Source organism: Grampus griseus (genome assembly GCF_964374135.1).
Source record: "Grampus griseus genome assembly, chromosome: 3".
Lineage (NCBI taxonomy): Eukaryota > Metazoa > Chordata > Mammalia > Artiodactyla > Delphinidae > Grampus > Grampus griseus.
Genome location: NC_139019.1, coordinates 8,543,517 through 8,561,828, shown reverse-complemented (window position 1 = coordinate 8,561,828; position 18,312 = coordinate 8,543,517). Strand labels below are relative to the sequence as shown.

The following is an 18,312-nucleotide window of genomic DNA, read 5'->3' as shown; positions in this document are numbered from 1 at the left end:
GGCAAACACTCAGCTGTTTAGCAGGCCCTGAGCCACACCTGATTCGGTGTGGCTTATCCACTCCTTATCAGGGAAATGGAGGTCAGGAAAAGCTACCTAAGAGATAGGCTGCAACTGCCATTGCTCTATATCCTCAACTCAATTTCCTTAGCTAGTCCGTGCGTATGGAGTAGAAGCAATGGAAGGTTCTTCCCTGCCAATCTATATTCCAGGAGAAAAATCTGAAACAAGGCACAGGTATATAAAGGTCATAGTTAAACATTTATTCTGGAAGAATACATAAGAAACTATTAACAGTTGCTACGTTGTGCGGATCAGGGTTGGGGGAAAGAAGTTCTTTCCTTATTTTATAAGTGTATGTTGCCTATAGTGCAGGTGTACCTAGGCATCCATGGATGGATTGCTTCCAAGAGCCCCCATGTATCCCAAAACTCCAGGGCACTCAAGTCCCATAGTTGGCCCTCCACATCTGCAGGTTCTGTCCACATCCACGGATTCAAGCAAATTCAGATGAAAATTCTGATCTACAGTTGGTTGAATTTACAGATGTGACACCCACGAATGGGACAGGGGCCAACACCATATAAGTACTGGAAAAGATCCGCATATAAGTGGACCCAAGTAGCTCAAACCAGTGTTGCTGAAGGATCAACTGTATATATTTGTGTAGTATTTTGCTAATATCTTACTTAAAATTAATAGTTTCCTATATACTTATGTTCAAAGACATGTACAAGAATGTTCATAGCAGCTCTATTCATAATAATGCCTCCAAAATGGAAACCACCCGAATTGCCTAAATTTGGCAAATAAATTTGGATAAATAAATTTTGGTATATTCACATAATTTAATACTTCATGGCAAAAACAATAAACCAACCAAAACCACAAACCACAATTTGGATTTATCTCACAAAATGATGTTGAGTGATAAAGAACCCCAGACGCAAAGAGTACCTACTCCTATATAATTCCACATGTAAAAAAATTCAGAAACATGTAAAACACATATCATTTAGAAAATAAGGATAAAGGTTCGCTCTAGAGAAAGGCAGCAATAAAGACTAAAAGACGAATGAAGATTCTACACCAAGATGAAATAGTAGGAGTTTTCTGCCTACTCCTCCTGCCAAGGACAGCTAAAAACCCCAGATATTATAATACAAAACAAACATAAGAAGACTCTAAAAGGTGAAGAGAAGGCAGATCAGCAAAAGAAGCTGGGACGCCAAGGAACCACAAGGCAGTGAGTTCTCTGGATTTGTGTTTTGCCTCAAGTATCCTGGACTGGAGGCTGAGGTGGAGAAGCTGGCAAGGTAGAAACACCAATGAGAACAGACAAAAAAAATTCCCCCCAAAAGCTTGCTCTCTCTCTAGCCAAAGGACCAGGGAAGGGCAACTCAGCAAGACAGAAAACTTGAGACAGTAACTACTGCTGTACCCCAGCCAAACAGTACAAGAAAAAAATTCGACCCTACCATCACCTCTAACAGTCAAGAACAAGTGGGGAGTAGACTTAAGATTAGCAAACTCTATTTCTAATCCTAGCCCAACTATATTATCAAGCAAGTTAATAAGGAAATGAGGATTTAAAACCTAACCCCCAATTCCAAAAGACAACTTTTTGACGTTATCATACACAACCTGTTTATGTGATCAAGTTTCCTTGAATGTTTTATTTTTTCATAATTTAATGTCAATATCTTATATATATCTACTATCTACCGCTCCAAATTTATAATTTTCTTCCTTTTGAACAGTAGATTTGCTCCCTCTAATGAAACACATTACTGAAATATAAGGGTAAAACTAACTAGTACAACAGCTAAGTAAGAAGTAGTTTTATTACTAGTGAAGCTGGATATTTCCACATTTTGCCATGTTCTCTTTGTGAACTATCTATTCAAATTCTTCGTCCAGCTTACTAATTCGCTCTTAACAATAAGAAAATAGTCCAAAAAAATTCAGCAAAGGATTTGAACAGATACTTCAGCAAAGAAGGTCTACAAATGGAAACAATGCTGACTCATTAAGGAAATGCAAATTAAAAACAAAGTTAAGATGCTGATGACTGTACAACAATGTGCTTATATTTAATGCCACTGAATCAGACACTTAAAAATGGTTAGAATGGTAAATTTTGTTATGTAAATTTTACATTAACAACAAAGCTTAAACCACAGTAAGATTACCACTACATACCTATTAAAATAACAAAAATAAAAACATATATACTCTTACCATACATCCAGCAATCCTATTCCTAGGTATTAACCTAGTAAAATGAAAACTTATGTTTGCACAAAAACCTATGTGAATTTCATTCATAATTCTCCCAGACCGGAAACAACCAACCCAAGCATTCCACAACTGCGGAATGGATAACTGTGGCACATCCCTACAATAGAATACTACTCAGCAATAAAAATGAACAAACTGCTGATACAGGCAACAATGTGACTATATCTTAAATGCATTATGTTAAGCTGAAAGAAGCCAGACTCAAACAGCTACATACTGTTTAATTCCACTTATGACATTCTGGAAAAAACAAAACTATACAGACAGAAACAGATCAGTGGTTGCCAGGTCTGGGGGTGGAGCTGACCATAAAAAGACACGAAGTTATTTTGGGGAGTGAAAGAACTATTCTATATTTTGATTGTGGTGGCTACATGACTATATGTACTTGTCAAAAACTCAGAGACATTAAATAAGGAAGACTTTAAATACACTTTAATTTTAATAAAATCAGGTTTTCTACAGTACTAGTGTCTAAACAGACATAGAGAAAAAGAACAAATGAGAAAAGGTAACGACATGAAAAAAAATTAGTTCCCTCTCTAAAATGTGTTCTAATGAAGTTGTAGATTGAAATATACCCCAATGAGCACATTTATTTCATCCGACCAGGTAGGAATTAATGTTGCTAGAGACTGTGGAAATCATCAGCATTGGTCATCAAATATTTTTGGCATTCTACTTTCTGGGTATGTGGCAGTACTGCACTTCCCTGTCACCTCTGAAATTATACCTGAACATGTGACTTGCTTTAGTCAATGAAATATGAGTTATAGTGATGTGCCATCACTTCTGGATAGAAGTCTTTGGGCACCAATAAACACAATCCATCACACTGCATTTTCTTGCCTGAACAATTGTGGAATCATGTGCTAAGCCATGGTCTCCAATCTAGATCTCCAAGTGACCAGCATTATTAGCAGGAGAATCTTTCCCCAGCCACACTGGACGTGATGTCAGTGAGAAACTTAAAGCAACCTTCTGTTGCTCAGGTTTGGGGGAATTTTGTGACTAAGACATAAATTAGCCTATCCTGTTTTATAAAAGATCTTAGCTGCTTCACAAAACAAAAACTAAAACAAGCACAACCACCACCAACACAGAAAGTCAAAGAAAACTCTTTTCACCATCTTTCCGTGCTACCGCAATGGTGTGCATGAATGACCTGGCTGATGCTCTCAAGAGCATTAACAATGCTGAAAAGAGAGACAAATGCCAGGTTCTTGTCAGGCTATGCTTCAAAATCATCTGGTTTCTAATTGTAATGATGAAGCATGCTTACATTGCCAAATTTCAAATCACTGATGATCACAGAGCTGGGAAAATTATTGTGAACCTCAAAGGCAAGTTAAACAAGCATGGAGTGATCAGGCCCAGATTTGAAGTGCAACTCAAAAATCTAGGAAAATGTCAAAATAACCTACTTCCATTCTTCTAGCTTGGTTTCACTGTACTGACAACCTCAGCTGGCAGGACAACCATGAAGAAACAAGACAAAAACACATAGGAGAGAAATCCTGTAATTTTTTTTCCTAGGAGTATATAACAATGTGCAAATAAAATGCCTCAATGGAGAAAAGGGGGGGGAGTCAAAGAAAAAATAATCTATTTTGTTTACTAGGATCAATCCCACTACCCAAAACCTCAAGAGAATAACAAGGCCAAGGGTACAAAAGGAGAGTGCAGTCTACAAAAGGTGCAGCCTGAGGCCCTTCACTAAAAATGAAATAATGTTCTGTGGTGGAGTAAGGCTCCACCAAATTTACATGCAGTAAAATTACAAATCTTGCTCAGGCCAAAGTAAAATCAATGCACTCTGCTGGTTATGAATGCAAACTTACCTAGAACAATAACGCAAAGCTCTTCCTGGTTTTCAAGGGTAAATTTCTTCTGTTAACTCCTATGGCAACTTTTGTTGCTTTATTTGAATACTTAATATCTTCACAAAGCATACCTTTTAGAAGTTCCTAGCACAGTACCTAGCTCAGTAAGGTTTTTTTTGAATGAAACCTTCAAGTCCTTAGTGACTGAATATGGAGACAGCCCATGAGATGAAAGGGAGGGGGAACACCCAATAGTGTGAGAGGTTATCAAGTTGGTGCCAGCTGTGGAAGTCAACACCCATTCAAGGCTAGCCCATCCCGTTAGTTTTTTTAGCCAAAAATCCAGTTCACCAAATATATTCTAAGTATCTACTATGAGAAAAAATGCAAAACAACTCTTAAAGCTTTGGGTACATCTTAACTCTTAAGCCACTGTCTATCCTGAAAATTGTTTCACGTAAGGTTTCAAAATGTTTCCACTTTCCTTCTGCTGATAAACTAGTGATAATTTAATAAACAAAGGGTTTAATACACTTTATTTTTTAGAACAGATTACACTTACAGAAAATGTGAGGAGACAGTACAATGCTCCCCCGTACACAGTACCCAGTATCCCCTCTTATTAACATCCTACATTAGGATGGTAGTTCTACTACACTTAATGAAGCCATAATGACACACTATCATTAACTAAAATCAACGGTTTATTCAGATTTCCTTGATCTTTACCTAATGTCATTTTCTGTTCCAGAATCCACATTACATTTAGTTGTCACGTCTCCTTAGTCGTCTCTTGGCTCTGGCAGTGTCTCACACTTTCCTTGTTTTTGATGACTTTGATTTTTTTTTTAAATTAATTTATTTTTTTGTGTGCATTGCATCTTCGTTGCTGCACGAGGGCTTTCTCTAGTTGCGGTGAGCAGGGGTTACTCTTTGTTGTGGTGTGCAGGCTTCTCATTGCAGTGGTTTATCTTTGTTGCGGAGCACGGGCTCCAGGCACGCAGGCTTCAGTAGTTGTGGCTCGTGGGCTCAGTAGTTGTGGCTCACGGGCATAGTTGCTCCGTGGCATATGGGATCCTTCCAGACCAGGGCTCGAACCCCTGTCCCCTGCATTGGCAGGCAGATTCTTAACCACTGCACCACCAGGGAAGTCCCCAGAATTGGTTTGATGTTTTTGCTCATGATTAGAGTGGGGCTATGGGTTCTGGGGAGGAAAATCACATAGGTAAAGTGCCATTTCATCACAGAATAGGAACGGTACATTATCAACATGATTTTTATGACTGTTAATGTTGACCTTGATTCACCTGGTTGCAGTAACAAAGGATTTTTAATAGCTGATTAACAAAAATTTTATAATTAGTAGCTACGATTACAGTAAACAAATATTGAAAATACATTATTAAGAAGTATTATTCAAAATATCTGTGGATAACCTATATAGCTAAAACCAGAAGTGTGGCTACATAAATTGTGGTACATTTACTACACAAATGTCTATAGTCCCTTAAAAATAGCAAATATTAACAGTTATATGACAATATGGAAATCTGCATAATGTTAAGTAAACAAAGCAGGAATAAAAAAATGAATACACACTGTCCTTAGAACTAGGGAAAAAACACAAAACAGCCTAAAACAGAAAATACAAAAAATGATAGCCATTATATTGGTTAGATGAGAACATGCGTGATTTCCTTCCCGTTTTCCCAAAGTTTCTACTGTTTCATTGCTACTTTTACAATTACAAGAAAATTTTAACTGCTAAAATTCTGTGAAAAACACTTCCATTTTGACTGTGAAAGTATACCTATTTTTTTTTTACCATGGATTTGGTAATTAGGCCTTGAAAGCATACATTTAAATTCCAATTCTCCATATATCCCAATTCTCCATATATCCCAAAGCTTAGTTATTTCTTATCTCTCCAGATTACTGATCATTACAAAACTAACATTCACCTATACTATTGCTCCTGGAAGCCTGAAAACTACATCTGCCTTGCTGACTAGGCTTGAGTTACATGCTTTCAATGAGAAGCTCTTCTGTGGGATCATAAGATGGTGGGAAGGTGTAAAGCCATTTCCTACTTCTGGCTCTAAAAACAGCAGTGGCAACTAACTGCAGGTACTGTGGACTCCTGCAGTAGTTAGAGTTCGTGGTGAGGATTTTGCCAGCAGTGGGCAAATGCAAATTCAGCAGCACAGGCAATAACTCCCAAGTTTTAGCAGGAGTGTGCCAAGTATCAATGTACTGAATATTTCCTCTCAGGTCCAAATTTATCCTTCAGTACCACCTGTTCACTGATAAGAGGTTGGACTCTTTTAAAGAGTTTTTAAAAATAAATTTGTCGGTAGAGGGTGCTGAAGGGACCACACAGGAGGACTGGAGCCCTCCTTGCTCCCGCTGCCCTGTCAGTAGGTTTGCTTTAGTATCCAACTTCTCACAGCCCTACTGATAACAGCTCAACACACTCCAGGCCTTGAGCCCACAGTGGTACCCTAACTCTGTCTGCATGCCTACCCATCAACCTTGAGCCTCCTGCATCCACCCTGGAGGGTTGTTTCCTGCTCACCCAGAAACTGTGGACTAGCTCTGGCTTGGACAACTCCATACTTCTCCAATGAGGTCTGAACCACAGCTGTGAGGAGGGGCCCTCACCCCTCCCCAGTCTGTCCTTACTTGGGCATTTTCCCTCAGGCCCACAGTACACTTTACAGTAGTCCTTACATCTTTATAATTATATAATTATATAATTATTCTAATCATAGGTTAACAATTCTTTCAACTTCCTCTAGTTAAGTTACTGTGTTTTCTGTCTCCTCACTGGATCCAAAGTGTCAAGGAAAAAGAAGATTCAAAGAAGAACCAAGTGGAAATTTTAGGTGAAAAATACAGAGAGTGTGGACTCACTCCTGGACTCAGGCTCAACAGCAGTGTTTGTCTCAAGAAAAAGCACTTGTATTACTCTTTGGAGTTACCAGCTGAACTAACTGCTTCCCCACCCCCACCCCCACCCCCCACGAAACACCATTTTTACTATGAGAAAAAACAAAACAACAACAAAATGACAAACAACAGTTATTCAGACAGATTTGGGTATTCGGCAGGCATTGTGTCACAAAAGAATGAAGTGAGCCTAAGAACCAAGGAAAACACTGACAATATTTGCTGCCACTGACAAAAATAAAACTTTCAAGCAAATATTAGGATTTTAGAAAACCTACATCCACCACAATAAGAACGACAGCTTCTCCAATACCTAAAGCCTTTTTGAGATACGTGGTGACATTAATGAATGTGACTTTTATGTTACACAGGAAAATGTGTCAAGATTTGGAAGATTTGCATAACTTGATCCAACAGCTACCAAATAATCAATACATGAGGTTACAAAGCCATGCATGAGTAAAAGACAATGGATTTTAAAAAACAGTTTTACTGAGGAATAACGGACATGCAATAAAATACGCTTACTTAGAGGTTATCACCTGATACGCTTGACACTGGTAAAACTGTCACCACAATCAAGATAATGAACATATCCATCACCACCAAAATTAACTCATGCCCCTTTGTAATCCACCTTCATCTCATCCTTTTCTCACCCATCTTGTTCCCTCCCAACTAACTGTTCTCCACAGCACGTATAACCATCTCATCATGCCACATAATTTACTACATGTTTATTTTCTGTCCTCCCCTCCTCCTCTACCAAGCCAAAAACAAGAACGTAGGTTCTATGAAAGAAGGGATTTTGTCTATTTTGTTACCAGCCTAGCCCAAGTGCATAAAATATTGCCTAGCTAGTTAACAGGTGCTCAATAAACACTTGTCAAATAAGTGCATGTATGCTTGCCCGTAAGCATGCCAAAGCAGTGAAAGTTGATCTGTGGCAAGAAGAATGAAGCAGGCATTACTGGAAGCAGAGATGAAAGACCATGTGGTTCTAGAAAGACAGTAACTAGCTGTCTGGTTCTGACAACTTCCTATCCTTTTAACTCATTACTTCCAAATCTAAGTCACCTCAAGGTTTTACCATAATAGATATAGAACATGATCAACTATGATAAAGTTCAGCTTCATCCCTTCCCAATGAATATGACTCATAAAGCATAAAGAACAATTGTTTTGGCAGTCCATAAAAATAGGTTGCTAAGATTTTATACTACATTCTGCTAGTGTGAGCAGTAATTTAGAAAAATGAAAAACATCAGCTCTATATATCACTGGGCTGAAATGAGAGCACCCTACTATGGCAAAACGTTTAATATCTTAATGAGAGTTTCATACATCAATACTTGCAACATTTACTCCAATGTTGCAGTGCTTTTACTTTTAAAAAATGTATATCCTTGAGCAAAGAACAGATTTTTTTTTTAAACTGAAAAATATCAGTGCTTTGCAGGATCAGATTCCTAGTCGATAAAATGAGGAAGATCTAAGATCTCCTCAAGCTCTGAAGTTCAAATATTTGATGATACAGAGCAGTTTACCTAACAGAACTTCTTTCAAAATCGGAGTCAATCCTCTTACACCCTGCCCCTGCCTTACCAACTAAGTTTACATCATATTCTAAATGCTTTGTTGTCATTTGAACAACTTTTCATTTCATCTTCACTAGGAGCAGATTCTGTCTCAAGAAACCACTTTCTTTGCTCATCCATAAAAAGCAACTCCTCATCTGTTAAAATTTTATCATGAGATTACAGAATTCAGTCACATCTCCAGGCTCCACTTCTATTTTTCTTGCTATTTGTACCACATCTGCAGTTACTTCCTCCACTGAAGTCCTGAACCCCTCAAAATCATCCATGACAGTTGGAATCAACTTCCAAACCCCTATTAATGTTGACATTTTTGCCTCTTCCCATGAATTACAAATGTTCTTTTTTTAAATTTTATTTTTTTTATTAAAGTATAGTTGATTTACAATGTTGTGTTAGAATCACAAATGTTCTTAATGGCATCTAGCATGGTGAATCCTTTCCAGAATGTTTTCAATTTACTTTGTCCAGATCCATCAGAGGAATCATTATCTATGGCAGCTATGGCCTTATGAAATGCATTTCCTAAATAATAAGACTTGAAAGTTGAAATTACTTCTTGATCCATGGGCTACAGAATGGGTGTTGTGTTTGCAGGCATGAAAACAACACTCATCTTGTTGTACATCTCCATCACAGCTCTTGGGTGACCAGGTACATTGTCAGTAAGCAATAATATTTTGAAAGGAACCTTCTTTTTTTCTGAGCAGTAGGTCTCAACAGTGGGTTTAAGATATTCAGTAAACCATGTTGTAAACAGATGTGCTGTCATCTAGGCTTTGTTGTTCCATCTACCGAACACAGGCAGAGTAGATTAAAAATAATTCTTAAGCACCCTAGGATTTTTGGAATGGTAAATGAGCAATGGCTTCAGCTTCAAGTCACTAGCTACATTAGCCCCAGCAAGAATCAGCCTGTCCTTTGAAGGTCTGAAGCCAGGCATTGACGTCTCCTCTCTAGCTCTGAAAGTCCTAGGTGGCATCTGCTTCAAATATAAGGCTGTTTCATCTACACCGAAAATCTGTTTTTCAGTGTGACCACCAAGAATTATCTCAGCTGGATCTTCTGGATAACTTGCTGCAGCTTCTACGTCAGTATTTGCTGCTTCACTTTGCACTTTGGTGTTATGGAGACAACTTCTTTCCTTAAACCTCATGAACCAAGCTCTGCTAGCTTTAAACTTTTCTTGTGCAGGTTCCTCAACTTTCTCAGCCTTCTCAGAACTGAAGAGAGTTAGAGCCTTGCTCTGGATTAGGCTTTGGCTTTAGGGACTGTTGTGGCTGGTTTGATCTTCTCTCCAGACAACTAAAACTTTCTCTATATAAGCAATATGGCTGTTTCTTATCATCCATGTGTTCACTGCAGGAACACTTTTAACTTTCCTCAAGAACTTTTCCCTTACATTCACAACTTGGCTAACTGGTGCAAGAGGCCTAGCTTTCAGCCTATCTCGGATTTCAACATGCTTTCCTCACTAATCTTACTTATCTCTAACTTTTGATTTAAAGTGAGAGACATGAGACTCTTCCTTTCACTTGAATACTTAGAGATCATTACAGTTATTAAATGGCCTAATTTAAATATTGTTGAGCCTCAGGGAATAGGGAGGCCCCAAGGAGAAAAAAAGAGACAGGAACAGAAGTTGGTGGGGCAGTGAGAATACACACATTTATCTATTAAGTTCACTGTCTTTGTGGGCACAGTTCATGGTGTCCCAAAACAATTACAACAGTAAATCACAGATCACCATAACAAATATAATAATAATGAAAAAATCTGAAATATTTAAAAGAATTACTAAGATGTGACACAGAGACATGAAGTGAGCAAATGCTTCAGGAAAAATGGCACCTACAGACTTACTCAATGCAGGGTTGCCACAAACTCTCAATTTGTAAAAACAAATTAATATCTGCAAAGCTCAATAAAATGAACACAATAAAACAAGGCATGGCTGTATTATGAGAATGGATTATAGAACTGTTGATTTTACAAAAATAAAACAATACACTGAACACTTTAGAGATCTTTAATACCTAGCAAACACAAAATATGAAGGGTCAAAATCCATCTGGCAAACAACCAATTTTCTAATAGAATTCAGTCTTGTTTACTACAAATATGAAACATTCTGAGCATTCTAACATCATATATGGTAACATCATATATGGTACCATTAGAGGAAAGCAACAGGCAATTTTTAAGAGATGGAAGAGCTTAACAATCTCTTTGCAGGTTGGTATTTCAGATTTCTGTTTGCTCAGATTAACATATTAAAAAACAGATAAGTAAACAACATCATCAGTGTTTTTAACAAGTGATAAAATTTAAAGATTTTAAAAATTTTTATTTTCTTTATGTTTAGCCATATTTTCCAAGTCTCCTACCAAAAAAAAAAGTTTCTTTTATAATCAAAAACCCAATTGCATTTTTTAATTGAAGAAATAACCTGTAATAACTCATTTAGCAAACAGAAGTTTCCAAGCTTTTCGGTGTCTTCACTTTGTCATTTTATCCTGAAATCTTCTGTAATCCTCCCTTTCCTTCCAGCATTTTTTCAAGTTAAATTTACATTAACTTTGAAAATTTCAGAAGACTTCCAATTTGGAATTTTGCAAAATTAGGCATTAGCAGTATTAAAATTCACTTTCATTTCATGACTAACAGTGTCATAAAACAAACGCAAAGTAAAGCTTTGTCAAATTATGTAGATGATTCCTCTTATAAAGGGAGTGACAAAAATACAGTCATCTCAACACTGGACACTGGGTATCCACTTATAAATTTAACCACGGAGTCTGACAGACCTGAGTTGGAATCTTGTCTCTGACATCTGTTACCTGTATGACCTTGGGCAAGTTATTTAACCACACTAACCCTCAGTTTCCTCATCTGTAAAAAGGGAATGGTGCCTACTTAACAGTCTTAGGAGAGTTAAATGAGATGTGTATAAAATGTTTAGTGAAGTACATGCCGTCCATCAAGTCCTCAGTAAGTGTCAGTTATTTCAATAGAGAACAGTGTTCAAGTCAGTAAATAAATATCATTTGTACCTCACCCTGACTGAGGGGGGTGGGCAGTGCACTAGAAGCACTCAGAAAATATTTCTTTCATGATTCCAGCTTTTCGATTCTGCAATTCATGAATCTCCACTATCATACCATAAGTGTATGCAATTACTAAGTGCCTAAGCTCAAAGAATGGGAATTTAATAAAACATGCCAGTATATATCAATCGATAAATCAATAAACACATGCATTACTAGACTGAGTCATTAAAATTTGAATCCAAAAGGATGTATGGATGTAGATGGAAATTTACACACTAGGACCACCTGTCAAAAGAAAGTAATTCCTAACCTCCTCAGCAGTTTCACTTTACTATTTTTTCCAAAGGAGTCTCCTGTGGTGATTACCTTTCACTCACAGCACATAATAAAAACAACTGAGCCATAATGAAAGGAAAACTGTGTAATCAGGATACCTAGGTTCAAATCTTTCTCTTACTAGGATGTGAAACTTGGACAAACTATTAAAATAACTAAACTAACTAACTTCCACACCTATAAAAGATAATAATACCTTCCTACTCCATAGGGATCTTAGATCAAATGTGAAGGCATGTAACTATGCTTTGTAAACTGTCAAGTATAACATGCAAACATCATTACAGTTGAGGTTCTTCCTATCCAAAGAAAGACTTCTTTAAAAAAAATGATAAATTGATCCCCTCCACGCATCACATATACAGACATCAAACTCTTCATCACCCATTACTGCACACCACGATAGTCCCCAACGATCTTCATCTAAAATCATCAAAATCACAACCTGTAAGGTTGCAAGACGCTTATCATATCCCCACATAATAAACCCAAAGCATAAATGTATCTTCACCGATAACCGCAACAACAGGAAAGCGATTAGGAACTTCCTCTATAGACTCACGAAATTATTCGATAAACTCCAAAAAGATAAAACTGCTTAAAAACAACCTAACTACCTTCGCGGGATCAGCAAATGCGTTTCAATAGTCACAGATGTTCAGTCATGTCTTCACTTCTGTATTCAGTTCACAAGAGTCAGCTTGTTCCAGAACAGCCACATCCAAAACACACGCACTCACAAAGCAAAACAGACACACAAAACTCTGCTTATTGGTGCCAGAGACTAAGCACAAAATAAACTACACCGAAACAAAGAGCCTTCCTGCTTCGAATAACCCCGGTGGCCCTGCCTCTGCCTCGCTTAGTAAACAAACAACTAGGGGCCACGCAAGCAGAGGGCAAGGTTTTTAAATACGGAGTCAGTTCACTCCACCAGGCCGTCACCTGGCGGGGTATTTTTCGCGAAGTTTCAGTCAACAAAGAAGTTTTATCGTGAAAGGGTCGGGCCCGGAGAGCGAGGGGCAAAGCGACATAAAGAAAGACAAAACCGAGTGGGAAAGGGCGTGGAAAACGCCCCCAGACTTCGTGCAGCGACCACGGCGCCGTCCCCCCCCCCCACCCGGGACTGGCGGGACAGAGGGGGCGGGGAGCCACGCCGGCCGCGGCCACCGCAGCCCGACGCCCCCGGCCCGGGTAGGGGTCCTGCGCTCCGCGCGCGCGCGCGCGGGCGAGAAACGGCCGGGGGCGCCAAGGGGTCACCTCCTGCTCCCTGCCGCCCCTCGAGCCCGCCGCTCGGCGGGCAAACGGCCCGGGCGCCTCATCCCGCCCGCCGGGTCGCGCCGCCGTCCCCACGCGCCCGCCCCAAGCCGAGGCGCCCCCGCCGCTCCGCCCGCCGCCTGCCTCGAGCGCCGCGGACTGGGCGCGGGCCCGGCCCGAACCCGGTCGCCAGAGCAAGGGCGCGGGCGCCGCCGACTTACCTTCCTCGGCGGTGTCCATCTTGTCTGGGGCGGCGAGGGGGGGCGGCGGTGACGCAGCCGCCAAGCTCCCGCGGCGGAGGCCGGAGCCTTCCGGCCGGGGCGGGGGGAAGGGAGGAGGGAGCGGAGCCGGGCCCGGGCAGGTGCGTTGCTCAGGTGCGAAAGAGGAAGCTAGAGGAAGGAGAGAGGGGGACAGGGAGAGGGAGAAAGGCTGACAGAAAGCGGGCGAGGGAGGGGAGGGGGAGGGGCGGGGAGGGCGGAGGGGAGAGGCCTGGGTGGGGCGCGGAGGCGGAAGGGGCGGGGCGCGTCAACGACAGGTGCCGTCACTTCCGTCGGCGGCCGCGGCGGCCGTGGCTCCTTGGCTCGGTGGGTGGCGGCCGCGGGGACGTTGCGGCGCCCCTCGCGGACAGCGGGTGGCAACTCTCGCGGGTGGCGGGCCGCACGGGCTTTGTCCCGCGGGCTGCGCGGGGCAATGGGGCTGAAACCTTAGAAGGAGCTGAGTTCTAATGACCCCGAGGGAGGCAACAAAGAAGGCGCAGAGCTGAGGGAGGAGAGCAGCGGGAGCGAGCGCCTGACGGCGAGGTGGCGAGCCCAGCGCCGGCCGGGCACGGTGCAGACAAAAGCGGGTCTCAGAGCTGAAGAGTTAGTTACCTGGGCGCCTGTGAAAATACAAGTTCGGCGTCCCCCTCCCTCCCGCCCCGAGATTCTGGTGCCGCGTGTTTGGAGTCGGCCCAGGGATACGCATTTTTGTTCCCCACGCGGGCACTTCTGATGCACGTTTTGAGGAAGTACTGAAATATCACTGAAATTAAAAAGGCAAGCTCTAACTCTACCACACTCCCTCCCGGGGAAACTTCTTCATTTGACTGGAAGGACTGCTTCAATAACCTGCTTAGGCTGGAGGCTGCAACACTCTCCTCTAAGGGAAATCGGTTCAGATACAGACAGGGCTTGATAACACTGCGTGTCGGACGCTTATCTGGCCGGAGCTAAATTGCTTCGGACTGAGCTCTGCTTCCATCAGTACAGCACCTTTCCTCACTTTAATCCCTGGCTTTTTGTCTAAGTGAAGAACTATGTAGAAAATAACAAGTTAGAAAGGTCACCACTTTTAGAATCGCCTGAGTAGAACTAATGGTGTTTCTAATCCCAAGGAAATCTATTTTAAAGAATATGCAGATGACTTGCATATAGATTAGATACATGATACATTCAGGAATGCTAGCAATCTCTTTTCCATCTGTGTGAGTGAAGGAGTTGGGAAGACGCCCTCCCCCAAGCCTCATCAATCAGAATGAGACTTAGAATAAAAATAACGAAGTGGAATCCTCTGTAGAGAGAGCAGCCCTTGAGGACTGATGTCACTGATTTGACCAGTGTCACTCATGTTACCCGAGGTAGGAGAGAATTCAAAGTCTTGACACAATAATGGAGACCCGGGCTTCCCTCGTGGCGCAGTGGTTGAGAATCTGCCTGCCAATGCAGGGGACACGGGTTTGAGCCTTGGTCTGGGAAGATCTCACATGCCGCAGAGCAACTAGGCCCCGTGAGCCATAACTACTGAGCCTGCACGTCTGGACCCTGTGCTCCGCAACAAGAGAGGCCGCGATAGTGAGAGGCCCGCGCACCGCGATGAAGAGTGGCCCCTGCTTGCCGCAACTGGAGAAAGCCCTCACACAGAAATGAAGACCCAGCACAGCCAAAATTAAAAAATAATAAATAATAAATAAATAAATAACCTGAGTTGCCGAAAGTCAGGTTAAGATAGTAAAAAAAAAACAAAAATGGAGGCCCGCTGATTTCAAGGGCTGACCTTGAGAACTGAGCATATTTAAGCTTTTTCTTAAATATGTTTAGACTATATTATCTCCCAAGGAATGGAATCTGAAGGAGGCTCATACCCCAGTCCCCACCCCTCCCGCCCAACAGGACAGAGCACTCACATCCCTTGTAAGGCCTGTGGCAGACCACTCAACTCAGACCAGGGTCACAGTTCAGGACCACCAGACCCAGCCTCAGGGGTTGTACAGCAAAAGCAGGAAGGATTCTGAGAGGTAGACTTCGAGATTTACTGAATGAAGTGCTGATGGTCTTTCCGGGCAGGTATGTGAACCTCCAGGCAGTAGACCTGGGTTAGGATTGGAGGGATGTGGGTGTATGCGGTGTGGGTGGAGGGCTCCCTCGTTTTGTCTTTCTGTGTCTTCCTTTGTGATGCTCAAAGGAAGGTTACTTCTAGAGTTGAGAATTGCCCCAACCTTTTTCATTTTTCATTTGGAGGTTAAACCTAAGAGTAATCAACCAATATGTGTTGAATCCCTACTATGTGCCGGGCATTGGTCCTCACAACAAACCCTTTGAGATACATAAGGCAGTCAGACCTCTCTTGGTTACCAACTAAGCTAGTAGACAAAAGGGAGGAATGGACTGTCGACATGAACAAACTGTGACAAGGGTAGTGGTCCAGTGGGCCCCAGGAATTGCTGGAACCAGAGTCCCCTCTCTGCCCCCATCCCTCTGCTCTGCTTCTCTCTGCACATCAGCTTCTTGTTGTTCCACCAGCTTCCTCCACATGGCTGGGGACAAGGCCCCTGTTAGCTCTCAAGGTCATATCTTCAGCCTCACCATCAGACAGGCTGAAGGCAATGATCTCTGGTCTCAACAATTCCTGGGGAAGGACAGTTCATTGGTCCAGCTAAGTGCCCATCCCTGAACCAAATGATGAGGGTCTGTAAGAACATAACGTGTACACCGCCATTGAACTACATTACGGAAGTGCAGAAAGAACATTTCCCACAAGAAAAGGGAAGACAAAACAATAGATATGCATTATAATTAGAATTCTCTTTGTTTTCAAACAAGGACACCAAGATTATATAGAAATATTTTTATTTGCCACACTTTTATCCAAGGAAACCAGTTAGAATTCATACAGAATTTCAACCTGAGAAAAAGTCATTTTGATCAAAAGAGACACTTAAAGGTATAGCATACATGTGGTTCCAGCCTCTGTGTGTGTGTGTGTGTGTGTGTGTGTGTGTGTGTGTGTGTGTGTGTGTGTGTGCACTGTACCATGAGGATACTATAGCTTAGTAATTCTGGATTTCCATATAACAATCAAAGGAGCAACAGGGGATGTGTGGGAAGACAACAGTATAATTTTTTGAGCACTAACTCAAACTAACAATAACAGTAATTAACCTAACTCCCTATTATGTCCAATGAACGTTAATAGCAATCTTGCAAAGCAAATATTGTAGCCATTTCACAGATGAAGAATCTGAGACAGCTAATAAGTAACTTGCTTTTGGCCATATGTAGAAGAGGAACCAAAATTAAAGCACAGGTCTGTCTTTATCTTCAGACCTCTAATTGTTAAACCTCACCTGTTTGCCATTTGCAGCCACACTCTTAACACTGCCACTAAACTCTCAACTTTTTACCATGAGCCCATGTTTAGATAGAAGCCCAAGGCTTTGCAACAGTTGCACAGAAGTTGCACAGAATTGCTGCTGACCAAGTATACGTATGATAATTAAGTAAAGTGCCTTACTATAAGCTTAACATTAACGTCTATAAATAATTGAAGGCAGTTTATGGCATTATCTTAACATTAAACTCTTTCCTTCCTTCCTATCTTCCTTTCCCTCTCATCTCATCTTCCCTTCCCTTCCATTTTTCTATTCCATTTCTCCTCCCTTCCTGCTATGAGACACAACAGTAATGTGGGCAAGAACATGGATGCTGAAGGGAGAGGCATGCGGGTGGCAGAGAGAGAAGACTGGTGTGGTTCGACAATTGATTATGTTGAATAATGATGACCAGATTTCCCACTGTTGGAGAAAATACTAATATGGAAAATGGGAAGGCTAGAAAGAACCCTGAGGTGTTGGATTGGAAATATAGGTATCATTAGGAACTCATTTTTAAAAATGTAAACAAATATAGAAATATATATAGTTGACCCTTGAAAAATGTGGGGATTAGAGGCACTGACCCACTGCTCAGTTGAAAAGCTGAGTATAACTTTATAGTCAGCCCTCATATCTGTGGTTCCACATCCTTGGATTCAATCAACCTCAGATGGTGTAGTACTGTAGTACGTATTTATTGAAAAAATATCTGAGTATAAGTGGACCCATGCAGTTCAAACCAGTGTTATTCGAGGCTCAACTATATATGTATGTCTATAAATATCATATATAATATATATCAGATATTAAATATATATGCTAGGAAATATATAATGTTTAATATTATGTGTATGTTATATACATTTCCTAGTTCTGTCCTCTGAGATGATAGACATGCAGTGATACCTCAGTAGCTATGAGCACACTGAGTATACAGATTTTGGTTTCTAATACCATGCTCCACTAAAAGGAAGCAAGACTGTATGATCCATAATAATAGACCAAGAGTGAACTGTAATGCAAACTGTGGACTTTGGGTGATTATGACGTGTCTATCAATCATAGCAAATATACCATGGGGGATGTTAATAATGGGGAGCCTATGTAGGGGTATATGGAAACCTCTGTACCTCCCTCTCACTTTTGCTGTGAACCTTAAACTGCTCTAAAAAATAATAAAGTTCGAAAGTTTCAAAAAATATTTATATGGGAAAAAAAGAGGAACGAAGACTCTGAAGAAATGTCAGATTTTAGGGCTGAAGCAGGAAAACTACAAGATAAGCCTAGAACATCTTGTGCAGAAATTAAGGAAAGGCTCAAAAAGTGATAGGGCCATGCTAAAAGGATAAAGAAACTGGCTCAAAGAGGCT

The 18,312-nt window shown here is 41.1% G+C and overlaps 1 protein-coding gene across 2 annotated transcripts in view; it reads right to left on the bottom strand.

Annotated features, from left to right (window-relative positions):
* MARCHF6 (membrane associated ring-CH-type finger 6) overlaps positions 1–13,767 on the bottom strand; it is a 74,365-nt gene extending 60,598 nt beyond the window's left edge. Inside the window, exon 1 of one of the 2 annotated variants that reach the window (XM_082651420.1) lies at positions 13,536–13,767. In XM_082651420.1, coding sequence (XP_082507546.1) covers positions 13,536–13,554 — 19 coding nt within the window. In that variant the 5' untranslated portion in view covers positions 13,555–13,767. Of the gene's footprint in view, positions 1–4,853; positions 4,960–13,535 lie in introns of those variants that run through there. The other variant, XM_082651419.1, reaches the window with a different exon arrangement.
* Positions 13,768–18,312: the final 4,545 nt, after the last annotated feature.